The following is a 19450-nucleotide window of genomic DNA, read 5'->3' on the forward strand; positions in this document are numbered from 1 at the left end:
GAATTTTTCTACGGCATTTTGAGAATGAAGTAGTTTTCAAACAACAGTGTGTTATAAATCTTCTCATAACCCAAAGAGTACAGTCTGGCAAGAGGAATGTTTGTAGAAGTATGAAGATACTGTGGGGAGGGGTGTAACAAAAGGAGTGGTGGGCCGCTTTCTGCTGCCCAGCTCCCAGGCTAGTTTACACCCGAAATAATTACACGGAAACTGTATTCATTTAAACACTGCCTGGCCCATTATTTCCAGCCTCTTCTTGGCTAACTCTCACATCTTGCTTTAACCCGTATCTAGTAATCTGTGTATCACCATGGGGTTGTGGCTTACCTGGAAGATTCTAACCCACATCCATCTCTGGCCGGAGCTTCATGGCGTTTGCCTGACTCTGCTTTCTTTCTCCCAGCATTCTCTTCAGTCTACTCCGCCTATCTAAGCTGCTGTCCTATCAAAGGCCCAAGGCAGTTTCTTTATTTGACCAATGAAAATAACATATAGACAGAAGACCCTACTACATCAGAGGGGCTTGATCCTGCCTCAAAGTCATGCGCTAGACTTTCTTGACTCCCCATAGGAAGCCCTACCCTCTCTGAGGAGTAGATGAGGGGGGAGAGTAGGAGAAAAACAGGGAGGGGGAACTGGGATTGGTATGTAAAATGAGAAAAGATTGTTTTCCTAAAAAAATAATTAAATAAATGAAATTTTAAAGAAAAATGTATGAAGAAAAGAGAAAAACCATGAGTCATAAATGAAAGATGAGAACAAAGGCAGTGCCCTACTTTGCTTCTCTGTCACTGTGGGGGACAAAACACTGACCAGAAACAACTTGGAAGAAATGATTTATTTCATTTTATACTTTCAAGTAACAACAGTTCATCATAGAAAGAAGCCAGAGCAAGAACCTGGGGCAGGAACCCAATACAGGAACCTGGGGCAGCAACCTGGGACAGAGATAAAGGGACGATACCCACTGGCTTGCTAGCCATGCCTTTCTCAGCTTACTTTCTTACACCACCCATGACCACCCACCCAGGACCCACTGGACCCTCTTACAACAATCATCAATCAAGAAAATGCTCCCACAGACGTGCTGACAAGTCAGCCTGATGGGGCAATTCCTTAGCTGGGAGTCCCTCTTCCTAGGTGATTCTAGTTTGTGTCCAGTTGGCAAAACCCTAACCATCACAGAGAGGAAGGACCCATCTGCCTTCAGTGAAAAGAACCATCTAGAAAAAGAAAAAAAAGTCACGTGTTCGTGCCCAGGGACTCTAAAGGTATAAATGAACAAAATGCCGCTCAGAGGTAAGTCTTCTTCATTTCACATATTGAGTTATATTTATGCTTGCAGAAAACGTTGTTCCAGCCCCACCCAGTAGGATCCCAGTGAACTACTGAAGCACATCTCTCATCAGGAAGGTTGGGCTCATTTAGGTGCCAGAACCTGCAGGAAACCAAACAGAAGTAACTTCTCCATGAGTGCCTAGCATTTGCCTGAACAGTGAAGTTCGAGGTTCAGACTGTGGGTGAGAGAAGACCCCAGCATTTTCTCCTCTTTCTCACACAACCCATTTCTAAAAGGCCCAAAGCAGGTAGCTTTACATTTTTTTTTTTTGGATGTGCTATACTTTGACCTGCAACCCAATATTTACTTTCCCTTCTTCACAAATCCTTCATCATGATATAACTTAGCAAAAGTACTTTTCTTTTTGGCATACATAGAGGCTGCCTTTTTACATCAGTTCCCTGACTCTGAATGTGAGTTAACTGCCTCCTTTGAAGACTATAGTGCGGATAGAGGCAGGGAATGGGCCTTACTTTTGGAATTAAAATTATTTTGTAACTAAGGTAAAACCAAATACTAGTGCTCTTAAAAAAATATATGTAACAATAAAATGACTACTAGCAATATTCTGTTGTACTCGTAGATCAGGGCTTTATTCAGCCATCATCAGAGATACTTCAGATGGGAGCAAACACACAAACCCACTGCAAGACATTACCCAGAGAGAGACCTTGAACCACACAGCTCTAAATGTCTCCATCAGATTCCTCCACTCTGAGCTCAGGGAACCCAGTGTGGGAGACAGAGGGGTTGGAGGACACCAGGAGAACAAAGGCCTCTAAATCAACATGATCAAAATGCATATGAAGTCATGGAGTTCTGAAGCAGCACGCACAGGGCCTGCAGGGGCTGCACTAAGTCCTCTCCATATGTACAATGGATTTCATTTTAGTACTTGTATGGGATTTGTTTATGAATGTGTATAAGAGTAGGTCTCTGATTCTTGTGTCTTCTCTTGAGGCTCCTATTTTTCTGTTGGCTTGAATTGTCCAACTTTGATCAATGGTTTAATTTTATAATATCTTACTTTGTTGTGTTCTAATGTGTCCTAGAAACTTGTTCTTTTTTAGTGGATACAGATGGGAGAGGAGGTGTAGAGGAATGTGAAGGAGTAGAGGGATGGGAAACTCTATTCAAATTATACTGTATGAGAAAAAAAATCTATGTTTAATAAAAGACAAAAAAGAAAATAAATTAAATACTTCTTTAACTTCTAATTTACTTTGACCCTTGATGTGGGATTCCCCTCTGTATGCTGTAAATATGATTGGTTAATTAATAAAGAAACTGGCTTGGCCTGATAGGGCAGAGTAGAGCTAGGCAGAGAAAACTAAACTGAATGCTGGGAGAAAGGCGACAGAGTCAGAGAGAAGCCATGGAACTGTTGCTGGAGACAGATGTGCTGAAACCTTGCTGGTAGGCCACGACCTCATGTTAAAATATAAAGTAATGGAGATGGGTTAATTCTAGATGTAATTCTAGATGTAAGAGCTAGCTAGCGATACGCTTAAGTAATTGGCCAAGCAGTGATTTAATTAATACAGTTTCTATTAGTCAGTTATTTTGGGAGTCTGAGCAGTCTGGAAACAACCAGCAGCCTCCTTACCACTGACCCTGACCAAGAAATTTAATGTCTTTTGATTTTAAATAATTCATATATAAAAATGAAAATCATAGAAAATAGAAATAAATTTAGTAAGGGCTTCAAAGTAACTCACAAGATTACATGAGAATAAAATAAGGTAATGTATCAAAAGTATTATTGTGTAATTATTCTTATATGTTTGCCATAATTCTAATTCAGTTATTTTAAATTTTATTTGTTAAAGATCATTAAGTTAATTTAAGTCTCTGTACTTAAAGGCAGAAAAAAATATAATGGCTGAGAATACCATCTTTAAAGTAATATGGACATTGAATTAAATGCAGTTTCTCATTTTATTGATCTGTTGATATTGAAGAAGTTAGTATTCAATATTTCATATGTAAAGTGAGTTCCTAAAAGAGGTTTCATGAAACTTTGGATTATTTAGTGAACTTAATCTGTTATAATTATCAGCTAACAAAATTTTCCTCAGTTTTCAGTGTAAATAATTCCAATAGTTCATTAAGCTAGGACTGCACTCACCTGATGTTTTGACTGCAAGGAGTATTATCGATCCATTGCCATTCGCCGTTACCTTGTGGATCAGAAAGCCCCAGGAAGTAAGCAATCGACTTATTCAGTTGTTGGATGATGAAATTCTGTATGGGCAAACAAGAGTTAATGATTGGGAAGGCCCATGCTGAACAGGGCAAGCATTCTTTACAGCCTTCACAGCCAGACGAAACAGAAGAAAACACCAGTGAAATGATGGCCATCTGAACCAATAGCACAGGAACCAAGACAACCAACACTGTTGCAAGGCCGGGAGGCCCTAGCCTAGGAACCCTCGCCATTCATTCTTCACCAGTTAAAAGGATCATCTCAAATTCCATGATGCTAATTTATATTTTAATCTCTTTTAAAATGTTATGTGCTTAAATGTTATGCTTCTAGATTCTGTGTCTCTGCCTGGCAAGGCTAAGGGATGCCCAGATTAAAATATCATTTCTGGGTACATCTTCAATGTGTTTCCACTAACAGTTGGCTACAGCATCTGTGAGCTCAGTAAGCTAGCTTGCCCTCCAACAGGGGTAGGGATCATCTAAACATTTGACAGCCTAAACAGAATGAAAGTCAAAGCAAACAGGAGTTCCTCTTAGTTCTCTTCCTGCCTGTCTGCTCGGGTAGAGAGAGTCTTCTAACCCCCCGAGTTCTCAGGCCTTTGAACATCAATGGGTCTTTATCAAATTCAGCAAGGTTGCAGGATACAAAATCAACACCATTGCTTTGCACCAACAATAGCAGTAACAACAGCAAAATCAGTCTGAAAAGCAGGCAAGAGAATGACTCTTTCCAGTAGCATCAAAAAGAACAAAATACCTAAGAATAAGCTTAACTGTGAGCTTATTCTTAACTGTAAGACATTGGCTAAGGAAATCAAAGAGCACACAAGTGGAGAGACTCCTTTTTCCTGGAGTGCCTAAGTAAACTCATACATACGGTCTCTGACTAAAGGACAGAGGCTTGAACAACTATGCTGGGAATAAAGGCTGTGAGAAAAGAATGACTCTCGTCCCGTCCCTCACACTCCATGCAGAAGTCAACTCAAGGTGCTTCAAAGACCTAAATGAACAGTGCAAATCTGTAAACTCTTAAAAGAAAACCCAAGGTGAGGGCTTCATTGCATTGGAGTTAGCAAGGCATTCTGGGACATGATGCCAAAAGAACAAGCAACAAAATAAAAATAGACAAAGGAATGCATCAAACCAAAACGTTTTTTCACAACAAAGAAAAAAATCAGCAAGGATAAAAGCAGCCAGTGATACTGGAGAAGACATTTGCAAGTCATATCTCTGGAAAGGGACTAATATTCAAAATAAATAGAGGATACCTACACACTAGCAAAAGTAAAAGAAATAACACAATTAAAAATGGGGGGTATTGAACTGACATTGTTCCAAAGAAAATATACAAATGGCCAACAGAAATATTAAAAGATGTTCAACAGAAGGACTCAGGAACAGGTAATAATGGAAAGGCTACAATACAGTGTACTCCTGTACAAAATTATCAGATTCCAAGAGTGCATCATTAATCACCAGGGAAATGCAAATTAGAACTAGTTTGGGATTTAGAATTGTCTCAATTAGAGTAGTCGCAATCAAGAAAACAAATGACAACAAAGACAAGGATATGGGGAAAGAGAAATATTTATTTTTGGTAGTGTGAGTGCAAAGTGATGTAACCACTATAGAAATGAGTATGGAGGTTTCTCGAGGTACTAAAACTAGAAGCGCCACGTGACTCAAGTACATCACTGCTGGGCACATACCTGGAGGGCTCCATTACAGAGGTTCTTACTCGCCCATGTTCATTGCTGCTCTATGCAGAGTAGTGAGAAATGGGACTGGAAGAGATGTCCATCAACTGAAAATGGGTAATGAGAATGAGGTGCGTGGACACTACGGAACTGTAAAGGAAATGCAATTGTGAGATTTGTGGGTGAATTAATGGAGTGGGAAAACTACTGAGGTGACCTAGGCCCGGGAAGATAAACACCAAATGTTCTATCTCTACGAAGATCCCATCTGGGAACTTTTAGATTTGTGTATTTAGAGTATCTGTAGAGTTCAGGAAACTAGAAAGGGGACATTGGTGGGGAAGGGAGGGAATGCCTTAAAGGAGGAAGGAGAGCAGGACCGAGGTGCTATGAAAGTAGATGGAGTTAATACTGGGAATGCAAAGGTTTGAGTGAGCGTGTGGTGGATGATGAGGCAGATGCATGAATGGGAGAGGGTTAATGAAAACTAAGGATGAAAAAGTCACGTGGAAACCTGCTTCTGTGTAAGTCCAATAAAAATACACTTTTAAAATAGAGTTTGAAGAGAGTTAACCTCCAGGGGCATAGCAGCTCTATAAGTTATTAAACAAAAATCCCAGTGTTTTGTAGGAGATACTTCCTTATAAGATGTGATCAGGAAGGCCACAGGGGCTTCAGAGAAGCTTCTCTTTACAGTGGTGATGATCTCTGCAGAGACTCGAAACTGGTCAGTGCTCTTTAATAGGACATCTACACCACACCTCAAGTCAGTGAACATGAGAGAGAAAAAAGAACATGAAAGCTCAAACTCACAGCAGTAATGTCTACCTGTGAAAGACACATACAAGACTGGGCCCACCATAGGTGTGGAAGAGGCTAAGACGACCCCTTCCTGAGAAACTATGGGCATTTAACAGTTGCCAGTATAAAAAGAGTCATGTTTCTCAGAGGTAGCTGAGAAACCATGCTGCACACCCATGCTCATGCAGGCAACCCTACTGAAATATGAGTCTCTCTCTCTCTCTCTCTCTCTCTCTCTCTCTCTCTCTCTCTCTCTCTCTCTCTCACACACACACACACACACACACACACACACACAAGATAGAGGGGAAATTTGTAAAGAAGAGGGATACAGTAGGAGAGGAAGGGGATCAGAGAAAATGATGAGGGGCATTTTGATCAAAGAACATTATATATGAATGAAATTGTGAAACAATAAATACTTTCTTAAGCAATCAGGATCTAAAGAGATATTCACACAACTGTATTCACTGAGCCCTTCATAACCACCATGGAATGAGAGCAATCTACATGAAAACCACTCTGGGAATGGAGGGAAAGTACCTTTTTTATTTTTTAGGTACTCTCACCACACACGTATATAATGGGTTTGAGCATTCAATTCACAATGCACACATAAAGCAAATAATCGCACTGCACATTGGAAATACATGCATTTTTTTTTTTGGTCAGTCACACCTTAAGATACCTAGGGAAAATCATATAAAACAAAAAAGGAAATATACATATAATGGAATATTCAAGCTTAAGAAAATTTTGTCATGTCTTATGACATGGATGAACCTTGAGGACACCATGTCAAATTAAATAAACTTCTCTCTCTCTCTCTCTCTCTCTCTCTCTCTCTCTCTCTCTCTCACACACACACACACACACACACACACACACGCAGGAACACACAATAATAATACATGAATTCAATTACATGAAGAATCTAAAGTAATCAAACTCATAAAAAGCAGGACGCAGAGGAGTGATTGCCATAGCCTTTATGGATGGGAAGTGGAGAGTCTTTGTTCAAGGACTTCCAATACTGCAAGGCAACAAGTTCTAGGGGATTTTCTATAATGAAGTGACCATACTAATAACTATTAGTCATTCCTTCAGCATGTGTGTTACAGTTATAGCTTGGTCTTCTTGTGCAACTCCTATCAGTGGGAGCAGGGCTGTCTCTGACTCTTACCTGCTTTTGGGACCCTTTGTTGGATTGTCTTGTGTAGCCTTAATAGGAGAGAAAGTGTCTAATCTTATAGCAACTTGATACGCCATGTATGTGGGAGACCCGCCCTTTTCTGAAGAGAAAAGAGGCATGGATGGTGGTGGGTGAAGAGGGAAGGTTGTGGGGAGGGACTAGAAAGAGAGGAGGAAGGGAAGGGAAGGGAAGCAATGATTGGGTTGGGAAAAATTAATTAAGTAATGATAAATCTAAGAATGATCAAGTTTAGCATATTTGGCTATATTTCCCTACAGTTAAAAAGCTAAGACAAATGAGAAAGAGCTACCTGCTCAGCTTCAGTGTTGATCACCACCAAATGAGACCCCATCTTAATGCATTTCTGCTCGCTGATGTTCCAGTTGTTCTTATCGGTAGAAATGTGGTAACAGCTGGAGCCAAATGACTTCCAGTGACTTGGGCAACAACCCCAAACTTTTTCTGTGACCACAAGGCAAGACGAATAAGATTAAGGAGACGCGTTCTACACAACCCCAAGGATCTGAGGCTGCTCGCCAGTGTTGCTTTCTCATTATAATTACAGCATTGACGATTCTCTGAATTTATCCTTCGGGGCCATGGAATTGATGCTGAGACCAGAGTATTTAATCACATAGTACCTCCAAAGCATTTTGAACAGTACTTCACTCAGAATAATTGCTCCTTATTGCTACTTCTTACTAATTTTTATCCAATATCAAATATTTGAGAGCTTAACCACCACTTATTGGTTGTTAAGATGCAGAGCAGGGGCTCATGCTCTAACTCGGGCATCCAAAGGTTTGCCTCAGTACTCTCAGGGCAGGAGGGACCTGGAGGAGGCAAAGTATGTTTCCCAACTCGTCTTTAACTGTGGCCAAAGTGGGCATTTTTGTGATCTTTATGAGATAATTTTAGTTTTTGCTTTTATCTTTTTAATTGAAAATAAATAATTTTGCACACAATATATTCCCAACATGGTTTCTTCTCCCTTCTCCTCCCAGATTCTCCCTACTCATCCAGCTCCAAACCATCGCTATCTCTTTCTTTAGAAATAGGCAATTTTTCTTAAAGGACAGAATTTAAAATAGAAGAAAAGCACAAGAAACACACACACATGGAGACACACAGACTCAACAGATGCAGAGGGAAACCCATAAAAACCTCACAAAATTGGCTGGTTGGAGGTGGCATACACCTTTAATCCCAGCACTCGGGAGGCAAAGACAGGTAGATCTCTGTGAGTTCAAGGCCATCCTGGTCTACAGAGCGAGTTTCAGAACAGGCACCAAATCTCTATAGAGAAACCCTGTCTTGAAAAAAGAAATTTAAGAAAAACAAGCAAAAAAAGTTGGAAACCGTAATACAAACAAAAGACCAGTAAGATTTTTTAAAAATACCTAAATAAAGCAATATGAGACAAAAAAAATTACCATTGAGTTTGAAGTCTGTAAAAACACACATGGTGAATAAAATAACAAAAACAACCCACAACATAAAAGTAAAATAGAATCACTAAGTAAAACCCAGAGAAAAAACTGGAAACGTGTACCTCAGGAAGTCAAACAAAACCTCAGAAATAAGCCTGTCCAACAGAGCACAAGTCATAGAAGAGAAACTCTCGGGCACTGGAGACAAGGTAGAAGAGGTAAGCAGATACCTCAGTATAAATCAAAACAAAACAAAACAAAACTCAGGCACAAAACATTTAGGAAACGTGGGATCCTGTGGAAAAGACCAAGTCTATGAGTAATAGGACGAGAAGAAGGAAAAGAAATCCAGGTCAAAGGCACAGAAAACATTTTCAGCAAAATCACAGAAGAAAATGTCTCCAACCTGAAGAAGGATGTGCCTGTCAAGGTACAAGAGACAACAAACTGGATCAGAGATGGTAGTCCCCATGATACATAGCAATCAAAATGCCAAACGTACAGAACAAAGAAAGAATATTAAAAGCTACAAGGGTAAAAGACCAAGTAACATATAAAGGCAGACCCATTAGAATAACACTCAGCTTCTCATTGAAGACTCTAAAAGCCAGAAGGGCCTGAATGGATGTTCTGCAGACTCTAATAGACCGTAATTCTCAGCTCAGGCTGATACAGCCAGTTAATTTTTTTCTTTGAGACAGAATCTCACTATGTAGCTCTGGAGCTCTCTGGGTAGACCAGACTGGATTCAGAGCTACAGGGAGTTCTCTACCCCTGTCTCTCAAGTGCTAGAATTACAGGCATGCATCACCATGAATGACAAAATAAAAACATTTTTGCTTCGAGTTTTGTTTTTATTATATCAGTTCCAAAGAGCATTGTCAAAATGTCTGTTATTCTTATTTCTTGATCCTTTTATTATATAAAATAATTTCATCACATAAATTTATCTACAAACAGAATGAACTATACCAAAGAGCCTGATTGACCATAATTTTAAACTAGATATGCTTAGGGGATCTGTTTATGAATGGACACAAAGTTTATCATTAAAATCCACTTCTGTCTCATTTCATAGCCCTCTAAAGGTGAAGTGCCTGCTTCCCCTTTCAAGGAAGTCATGCTTTAAAACCGCAGTTGTAGCCTGGTGTGCTTCTGTACATCTGCAATCCCTGCACACAGGAGGCTGAACCACGAGGGTGGTGAGGACGAGCCAGTTTGGGCTGTCTAAAGAGTCCAACCCTGTGGTGAGATTTTGTTTGTGATCTAACAAATAAGGCTCGTCTGAAGACCAGAGTGCAAAGCTAAGCCACTAGTTAGCCATAGAGGCCAGGCAGTGGTGGCTCACACCTTTAACCCCAGCACTCTGGAGACAGAGGAAGATGGATCTCTGTGAGTTCAAAGCCATGCAAGACTGATCTAGTCTGAAAGAGAAACAGAGACAAGCAGTGATGGCTCAGACCTTTAATTCCAGCACCTGGGAGTCACATGCCTTTAATACCAGCAGTAGGAAGGTGGAGACAGGAAAGGATGTGCCCAGGCAGAGGGAAGAATAAAGGGCAGGAGGAGACAAGAGTTCAACATGCTCTGAGGATTCCTAGAGCCAGGATCACCCCCTTTGGTCTGAGGATTCGGTAGAGGTAAGAACTAGTGGCTGGCTGTTCTGCTTCTTCGATCTTTCAGCATTTACCCCTTTATCTGACTCAGGGTTTTTGTTATTAAAACCAATTAGAATTCAAACTACACAACCCTTCCTGGGATATATGTGAAGGGCTGTCTCAAATCAGATATATGAGCTATTATTGTGTAAGTGTCTCCAAAAAATAGGAGACAGACTATGCTCACTAGAGTTGTTTTCCTCAGGAATGAATCAGCTCTGTAGCTATTTGACCCCCCCCCCCCAAAAAAAACCCTCCAATATGCTAAGAAAAGCAACCAGGAGAATCTGGCAACTTTTGCTTTGCCATGCAACATATTCTGACCAATAACTAAAAGGGAGAATCCCAGTGCCTCCTAGAGCTTTTGCTCTGTTTTTACTTCTCACAGATTTCTCCACAGTGGTGGCATGGTGAGTAAATCGGTTTTAGAGACAGGACCCTGTCACCTGTCTAGATGGTATTTCTTTTATGTGTAAAGATTGAGTTCCTAGGGAACACTACAGACGAGCACATTACTGTCTTTGCATTCATCATCATATATAGGTAAGGCAGATACAAGACTCAATGATGACTCCCAACTCTCCATGGATGAATTTGGTATTTGTGCATTTTGGGCAAGGGCAGGCTCAGCCTGACTCAGTTATTCTAGGTATAAAGATGGTACTTGAAATGGAGATGGATAGCATTAATAGAGAAACGAAAATATCAAAGAGAATTTTATACATTGAATGTAAAACTCACAGGAACAGTTATGAATGACTTCCAGACTTTACTGGACAAACTGTGTGTGGTGTTTGACAGTGTTTCACAAAATCAAGATGCCTGGAAATTGAATTGAATTGTTCCCTGGATGTATTCAGAACCTGAACTGAACATGTAAGTCTAGAGAAATCTTGATAGCATGCAAGTTTAAACAACACACACACACACACACAAACACACACACACACACACACACACACACACACACACACAAATACATTAAATAAACCTTAAGCTCAACCCTAGGAATTCTCTCTCTCTCTCCTCTCTCTTCCTCCCTCCCTCCCTCCCTCCCTCTCTCTCTCTCTCTCTTCTCTCTCCTCTCTCTCTCCCTCCCTCCCTCCCTCTTTCCTCTCTCTCTCCTCTCTCTCTCTCCTCTCTCTCTCCCTCCCTCCCTCCCTCTCTCTCTCTCTCTCCTCTCTCTCTCTTCTCTCTCTCTTTTCTCTTCTCTCTCTCTCTCTCTCTCTCTCTCCTCTCTCTTCTCTTCTCTCTCGCTCTCTCTCTCTCTCTCTCTCTCTCTCTTTTTCTCTCTCTCTCTCTCTCTAGCTATTTGACCCCCCCCAAAATCAGCTCTGGAAATATTGTAACTCTTCACCTGACACCCACGTCCCTTCACTGAAGCAGCTGAGACTGGAATGGTATGTGTGAAGTTCAGACAGTCTTGTATTGGGCTTGTCCATCTCAAACTGGTAAGTCACTGTGAAGAGAGAAGGGGATGAGTATCCACACAGTCAACCCTAGAGCCTCAGTCCCCTCCCTGGGCCAGGCTGGTGTATTTCCATTCTACCTCTGCTCCCTTTCTCTGTGCAAACCCACTGAAGACCATTGCTTGTTTCTACAGCTCCTTGTTTGCTTTGCCTCTCCCCAACTATAGCATCAGCTTTACTTTCTGGAACAGAAATTTCATCTTCTACATCAACAAAATGCAAACCCCTGTAGCAGGGAACTACCACAAGTCCTGTGTAGTTATCTGTTGTCTCACCAATGTCTGGCCCCCTTTGTTTGAACAACTTCGAGGCAAGACCAGAGGGTATGTTACCATATCCTAACCATTCCTGAGCAGGTAGTCTACTTCAAGCATCTGGAGACTTTTAAGTGGGGTGGATATGATCAAGATACATTGTATATAAAAACAAAATTTCAATGAATGAATAAAATTTATAATAAATAAATAAAGTTAACATTTTGTTCAAGGGTGTGGTGTGCCCATTAAACAATTTAACAAAAAAACAAATTTTCTTCAATATTTTAAACAAACTTTTTTACCTTTCTAGTTCATGCTTTGGGTCTTGAATTTCAGTTTCTTCTTGACAAATAAAATAACGATCCTTAACCACCAGGGCCCACCCTCTTAGACTTGGCTGTGCTGGTTAGAGCAAGCCCTGCTTTTGAGAGAATGGGATGTTTGTCCCACTCGGAGCGGACTGCAGACAAAAAGCAGCACATGGCGTGCGTCCCTCCCACTCCCTCCTGGACCTGTAGTGACAACTGTGATCATCTTACAGCAAACAGAGAAGCAGACTGCAGACTGCAGCGAACATCATCAAAACTTCTCACACAATAGACGTCAGACGCAGTTTTGTGGGCAGATGAAACAAAGAAGAATTATTTTATTTCTTCATTGTTCAGCATTTAATTTGACTGCTTTTTCCTCTCATATTGCGGGGGGAGGGGGTAACCCATATGAATCAAGGACTCCAAACTGCCAACATTATGTAATCCACTGGAGTTGTGCTCCCAACAGAGAGATGTGACGAGAATGTGACCAGAGAATTGGTGAACCCAATGCTGGAAGGCACTGTCACAGACTATGACTGTAAACATGTGCTAACACAGCCAGGTGAAGAAGCATTGATGGTCAAAAGATGGAAAGAAAAAATAAAGGAGAGAAATCAAGAAAAACATGGTATTGCATGCAAGGTTTGATTAGTTAATGGGCAAAAGGAGTCTCTGCAGAACAGAAACAAGAAAGTCCCCCCAAAGAGATGCCGCATCAGTAAAGAACTTACCCACACAGCTCAGGACGAAACAGGTGCTGAGGAGTAGGATGGAAACCATAGCGGCCAACCAGAGTCTCAAGGACCAGCAGACTCCCTTCCCTGTCAGGTAGCAAGCAGATGTGCTCACTTCAAGGCCAAGGTTAGAGCAATGAAAAGTCCAACAAATGTTCAAAATTATTACACACTTAGAGCAGGAAAAAGCTGTCAAAGCCATAATAAATGACCAAGTCAGCTTTGAAGCACACACACACATACACATGCACACATCTACATACACACATCTACATACACATACACACATATACACACACTCAATACATATCTACATACACACATATACACATATACATCTACAAACACACACATACACACATGCATGCACAAATACACATCTACATACACACACACACATCTACACACACACACACACACACACACGCACACACACACACACGGAGAAACATTTCACCCTCAGGCACCCGCAATTCTCTTGTCCCTACACTTCCGTAAGTATCACACTGTCCCATTGATGTCCTGTCTTTTGACAGCCCCTTTCGATATTTGGTTTCTTGCTGTCTTGGTCCCTTCTATCACCTCAGCCTGCCCATTGTCTACCACACACTCCAACTGTCTCCTTGGAACTGAGAAAGGAATGCTCACCTCTACCTTGGGACTGTCTTTCCTGCACCATTGTCTAGGTTTTTGTTCAGCAGGTCAAGGACTTCTTGTATCTGTCTCTGCAAGATCTGTCTCAGAGACCTGGCCAGAGCCCAGCGTCAACCCCCACAAGCTCTGAGCTAGATGACCCAGAGGTGGCCAACGCTGGGTACACAAAGAAGAAGTCACAGGCTGAACTGCTTCCCAATGATTTGAAGACATGGGAAAGAGGAAATTGAGAAACATACCTAAAAATGTTCCTGAAAACTCTGACAAGAATGTGGTCATCATTTTCTCAGTTCCTAATGAGGAAATTTCTCCCACCTCAAAAGAAATTTATCTATAAACCTTATTTTAATTAAATGTTTCTTCTCTGTCGGTAACCATGTTAGAGGATCTGCAGTCTGCAATGGAGCTTATGGAGTTCAGTTCATCAAATAGCAAAGCTACAATGAATACCATGGAGAGGCAAAGCCCTGGGAGAATTGTTCCCAGAATGTCCCTCCATCCTGCTGTGCTTCCTCCTGCTTGTTGCTATATTTGGCCTGTTGTGGTTGCTGTGTGAAAGGTTCCCACCGTATCTAATATAGTGTGATTGTTTCATGGGAAAAATCACATGCCTCACTGGGCCATTTACTTCAGACCATAATGAAGATGACTCTTATAAGAGAAATAATGGTTAGTTAGGTCTGTGATTTAATTAAACTTTCTGAGTCAGCCTAGAAGATACAAGTGGCTAAGACAGTGAAGATTATTGGGGAAATGGTTTCAGTTATTCTGTCAATTGCTCAAGTAAGTGATACAAAAAAACGGGGGCAAAGATAGGCTAGAAGTCACCTTCCCTTTTGTTAGATGTGAGATGTGCAGAGGGTGGAAAATGAGAACAAGGAAGTTTCATGCTTTACAGACCTGTGAATTCTGCCTGTGGGTAAAGAAGCTGGTGATCGAAGAAAGCAATCAAGACCCTGCACCCAAGGTTAGGCCCAAGTTCCTTGGCCATGTAACTTAGAGATTTAATCACAGGTTTCAGTATACCCCTTGAAAAAATAAAATCGTGAGAGGAGATTAAATGACCCTATTTTGTGTAAAGAAATAGAGGGTTTGATGACCACTTATTTAAAGTTTTTGTAGAGTAGAAATAGGATAGGAATCTGAAACCGCGAACAGCCACCGGCCACTACTAAAGAAACTGGTTGAAATATGCTTGGCTTTCTTAAATCTTGTTAATCAATATTAAAAGAATCATTGCTTTGGGGTGAAGATGTTATGGTGGTAAAATTAATGTTTAACTGCTTGTGGGCGTCTAAAAAAAACATGTAACTAGTGAATCTTAATGTGATTACTTCCAGTGTAAAGATTTTCATTTGTTTTTGGAAAATATAAAACTTGTGGTCATGAGGTAATCTTTTCTTGGGTAGAAATTTTTGTCTTAGGTGGTATAAAATGGATAAGGCAAAATAAGAGAGGATGCAGGAGAACTACAGGGAGGAAAAAACAACAGGGAAGAACAGGACACAGTGGGAGCATGAAGAGAAAACTAAAATGAAGAATTAATCTTTGCTGCTCAGATAAGCCCCATGTGCATCTGCGTGTCTGTCCAGAAGTTCGCTGACTCCACATCTCCTCCTCTGACCCCCTGAGAGCTGACCCTCTCGGCACTTCCCAAAATGTAGTGTGGGTTATTTAGTTCACAGAAAGCTTAATTCATATGCTGAGCAGGGTCCAGAAAGTACTAAAAAGTCTGATTGAATGGCTAATGCTTATTATGAGTTATTGTGGTAAAGAAGAAGTAGCTCACGGAGGCTGAGAGGTGGTAAAGCGGCTGCCTTGCAGGCGTGAGGGCCTGAGAACCTGCCTGAAAATGTCAAGTGTGTTAGATGATACATGCTTGTAATCCTAGTGCTGGGGAAGCAGAGATCCGTGAATCCCTGGGAACTTCTCTTCTGGCCCATGCAGCCTAATTAGTGTCCTCTAGACCCAGGAGAGACCCTGACTTAAAGGAGGGGGGATGGTGAGAATTATACTCAAGGATGTCCTTGAATGAAAAACAAATTGAAGGAAATAAAACGGAAAAAATAAATAAAAATGTTCCTAAGGGATTGAAGTTTATATTATAGATACAAGGGAGAGCACATCCAGAGGTATCTGGAATGGTCCAGACTGAATCAGGCCCTGGGGGTGAAAAGCAACAAGAGAGAAAGAGAGAGGAACCAGAGCCAAGAGACCAGGAGAGAGTCAGAAGACCAGGAGACTAAAAGGGCCATGTAGTCAAAATGGCTGGGTTGTACAGGGAAGAAAAGCTGGGGGAAAGGCTTGAGAGTTCAGGGTAGTGGTGGGGTTCTCAGCCAGCATGTCTCTGTAACAGGTACTGGAACTGCTGAGAGAGACTGGGGACAGTGTCACCTTTGATGTGTTGATAAGTGCCTCAGTAACTGTTTGCCCTAGGTTTGAGACCTAGCAGTCCCCAACATGGACATGCACACACACAAACATGCACCGACATACATACATCTTAAAGAAGGACACAGGGGCGCTATTCAGAAGTGCTGCGAAATAGAAATGACACTGGGGTGTGCATTTTGCTAAATTATGGCTCTCTTGAATGTGCGTAAATTGGTATTTTAATTATGATTATTGTGACTAAGCTAAGACAGTACTAACTCCATTTTGAACACTCTCTTGTCATACAAGCTGTAACTGAGGCAAATAGCTGACCTATCATCTTATCAGCAGGGGAATCATGTTGAGGACTGCAGGTCAATATGCAAATGAGACTGCTGGGATCTAGGCCTTTTAGATATGACATTTCCTTACAATGCAATGACCAGTGATTCAGGTTTGTGATCCATCTCCTGACTCGACTCTGTCACTCCCTCTGAACTGCAGGGGTGGAGATTCTGTTGAACAAATAAGTCCTTTTCTTCAAAGCGGATGCCCTGAAGGCAATCTGTACCTTCTCCATTGTCTTCATGGAAGGAGCCATCTCTACAGCCATCCATCTATAGGATTTCATTCAGAGGATATGTTTGGTTCATTACTAATGCTGTGGGCTCAAGTAAGTTTCTTTTTTCCATGTTTGCCTATATAGCCCTGTACTCTTTTCCCTTATTTTTGTGTGTTCTGCCTTTGTGTTCCTTGAAACAAACTTATTAACATATGGACTATTTTTTATGTGGTCTGATTTTGCCATTTGACTGGAGAGGAAAGAACCTGCTCCTCTGGCAGGAGTTACAATCCTTGGACTTGAAACTGTGGCCAGATACCCAAGGAACCACACTCACCTTGGTTGGTCCAGATTTTATTATGATAAAATCTGACTTAAAATTCTTAGTGCATCAAGAGTAACATTGGTACTATAGTTTCATAGTAGAGTTTGAAGTCAGGGATTCCTGTGATGTCTCCAGAAGTTCTTTTATTGTACAGGATTATTTTGGCTATCCTGGGTTTTTTGCTTTTTCATATGAAGTTGGGTACCATTCTTTTGAGGTCTGTGAAGAATTTTTGCTACAGTACTGAAAACAGCCTGGTATTGGCATAAGAACAGACAGAAAGACCAATGGAACTGAATCAAAGACCCAGGTATTAATCTACACACCTTCGAACACCTGATTTTTGATGAAGAAGCAAAAAATAACAAATGGAAAAAAGCATATTTAACAAATGGTGCTGGTACAACTGGATATCAGCATGTAAATAGACCCATAACTATCACCATGCACAAAACTCAACTCCAAACGGATCAAGACCTCAACATAAAGTCAGCCACACTGAACCTTATAGAAGAAAAAGTGGGAAGTGCACTTGAATGAACTGGCACAGGAGACCACTTCCTAAATATAACCCAGCAGCACAGACACTGAGAGAAACAATTAATAAATGGGATCTCCTGAAACTGAAAAGCTTCTGTAAAGCAAAGGACAAGGTCAATAAGACAAAATGACAGCCTACAGAATGAGAAATGATCTTCACTAACCCCACATCAGACAAAGATCTGATCTTCAAAATATACAAAGAACTCAAGAAATTGGACATCAAAATGTCACATAATCCAATAAAAAAATGAAGTTCAGACCTAAACAGAGAACTCGCAACAGAGGAATCTAAAATGGCTGAAAGACACTTAAGGAAATGTTCAACATCCTAAGTCATCAGAGAAATGCAAATCAAAGCTATTGTCTGCAAAGTCCTTGGCCCAGGAACAGTTCCTGCTCCTGTACTAAAGCAACCCACCCAGAGGGCTGAGTGCCTGCTGGCTAGGCAGGCCAGAAGGTCCCCTCAAGGGAGTAGGGCACCTTCAGCTTCTACTGCAGGGTATTCTGTGTTCTACTTGACCCTGCCCACCCCTCACGGCTGCCCTTTTGTCTACAGGGTCCTTGGACTACCAGGAGACACAGTTTCTGTGCTGAGGAGTTCCATCCAGATGGGAACAGTTCCTGCACCTGCACTGATGAGATCCACCCAGAGAGTCAGTCACAGCAAAGATTGGACCAAGACACCAAGACTCTCCTGGCTGCATTTGAAGGAAGAGATGGGCAGGCACCAATGGAAGAATTCCTCCAACAACCTGAAAGGCAACATGACATCACCAGAACCCAGGGATCATACAGCAAGAAAAATTGAATACCCTACTCCAGAAGAAATAGAAGAAATCAACTTTAAATGGAACATTATGAAAATAATAGAGGAACTTAAACAGGAAATGAAAAACTGCCATAAAGAAATGGAGATGACAAACAAAAAGGTAGAGGAAATGAACAAATCTCTCAAAGATTACCAAGAAAACCAAGAAAAAGCAATCAAACAGGTAAGGGAAACAGTTCAAGACTTGAAAAATGAAATGGAGGTAATGAAGAAAACACCAACCGAGGGAAGGCTGGATATGGAAAATTTGGGTAAACAAACAGGAACTACAGAGACAAGTATTACCAACAGAATACAAGAGATAGAAGAAAGAATCTCAGACACTGAAGATACTATAGAGGAAATAAACTCACTGATTAAAAAACAAAACAAATCCAACAAATTCTTAACACAAAACATACAGGAAATCTGGAACACCATGAAAAGGCCAAACCTAAGAATAATAGGGGTAGAAGAAGGAGAAGAATTACAGCTCAAAGGCCCAGAAAATATATTCAACAAAATTATAGAAGAAAACTTTCCCAACCTAAAGAACGATATTCCTATGAAGGTACAAGAAGCATACAGAATACCAAATAGACTGGATAAAAAAAGCATCCCCTCGCCATATAATAATCAAAACACAAAACATACAGAATAAAGAGTGAATATAAAGAGCTGCAAGGGAAAAAGGTCAAGTAACATATAAAGGGAAACCTATCAGAATTACACCTGACTTCTCAATGGAAACCATGAAATCCAGAAGGTCTTGGATAGATGTGCTGCAGACACTAAGAGACCATGGATGCAAGCCCAGACTACTATACCCAGCAAAGCTTACATTCACCATCGATGAAGAAAACAAGATATTCCAGGACAAAAACAGATTTAAACAATACGTAGCCACAAACCCAGCTTTACAGAAAGTACTAGAAGGAAAATCACGAGCCAAGGAAGCCAACAACACCCATAATAACACAAGCATCTGACAACCCTCCACCAGCACAACTCAAAGAAGGGAAACACACAAACACTACCACCAGAAAAAATAGCCGGAGTTAACAACCACAGGTAATTAATATCACT

The 19450-nt window shown here is 41.0% G+C and overlaps 1 protein-coding gene across 4 annotated transcripts; it reads right to left on the reverse strand.

Moving 5' to 3' along the window:
- Positions 1-823: 823 nt before the first annotated feature.
- Positions 824-13942, reverse strand: Clec6a (C-type lectin domain containing 6A). 4 transcript variants are annotated; one of them, XM_048444258.3, is made up of 6 exons: positions 13754-13941; positions 13097-13186; positions 11683-11784; positions 7548-7699; positions 3468-3583; positions 824-1438 (listed from the first exon to the last, which is right to left on the reverse strand). In XM_048444258.3, the coding sequence occupies exons 1-6, from the start codon at positions 13776-13778 to the stop codon at positions 1294-1296; spliced, it is 630 nt and encodes a 209-aa protein (XP_048300215.2). In that variant the 5' UTR covers positions 13779-13941; the 3' UTR covers positions 824-1293. The 4 variants fall into 4 exon arrangements, with proteins under 4 accessions (XP_048300215.2, XP_048300214.2, XP_048300217.2 ...); XM_048444257.3 differs by having other exon boundaries at positions 13748-13940; XM_048444260.3 differs by lacking the exon at positions 11683-11784 and having other exon boundaries at positions 13754-13942.
- Positions 13943-19450: the final 5508 nt, after the last annotated feature.

The sequence above is a fragment of the Myodes glareolus genome, chromosome 3 (assembly GCF_982192425.1).
Source record: "Myodes glareolus chromosome 3, mMyoGla1.1, whole genome shotgun sequence".
Lineage (NCBI taxonomy): Eukaryota > Metazoa > Chordata > Mammalia > Rodentia > Cricetidae > Myodes > Myodes glareolus.

Coding starts and splice junctions, on each gene's coding strand:
- Clec6a (XM_048444257.3), bottom strand. CDS start 13,778: ATGGTGCAGGAAAGACAGTCCCAAGGTAGAG. Junction 13,187..13,747: donor AAGACAGTCCCAAGGTAGAG/GTGAGCATTCCT, acceptor GCTACCTGACAG/GGAAGGGAGTCTGCTGGTCC. Junction 11,785..13,096: donor TTTCGTCCTGAGCTGTGTGG/GTAAGTTCTTTA, acceptor CTCTCTTCACAG/TGACTTACCAGTTTGAGATG.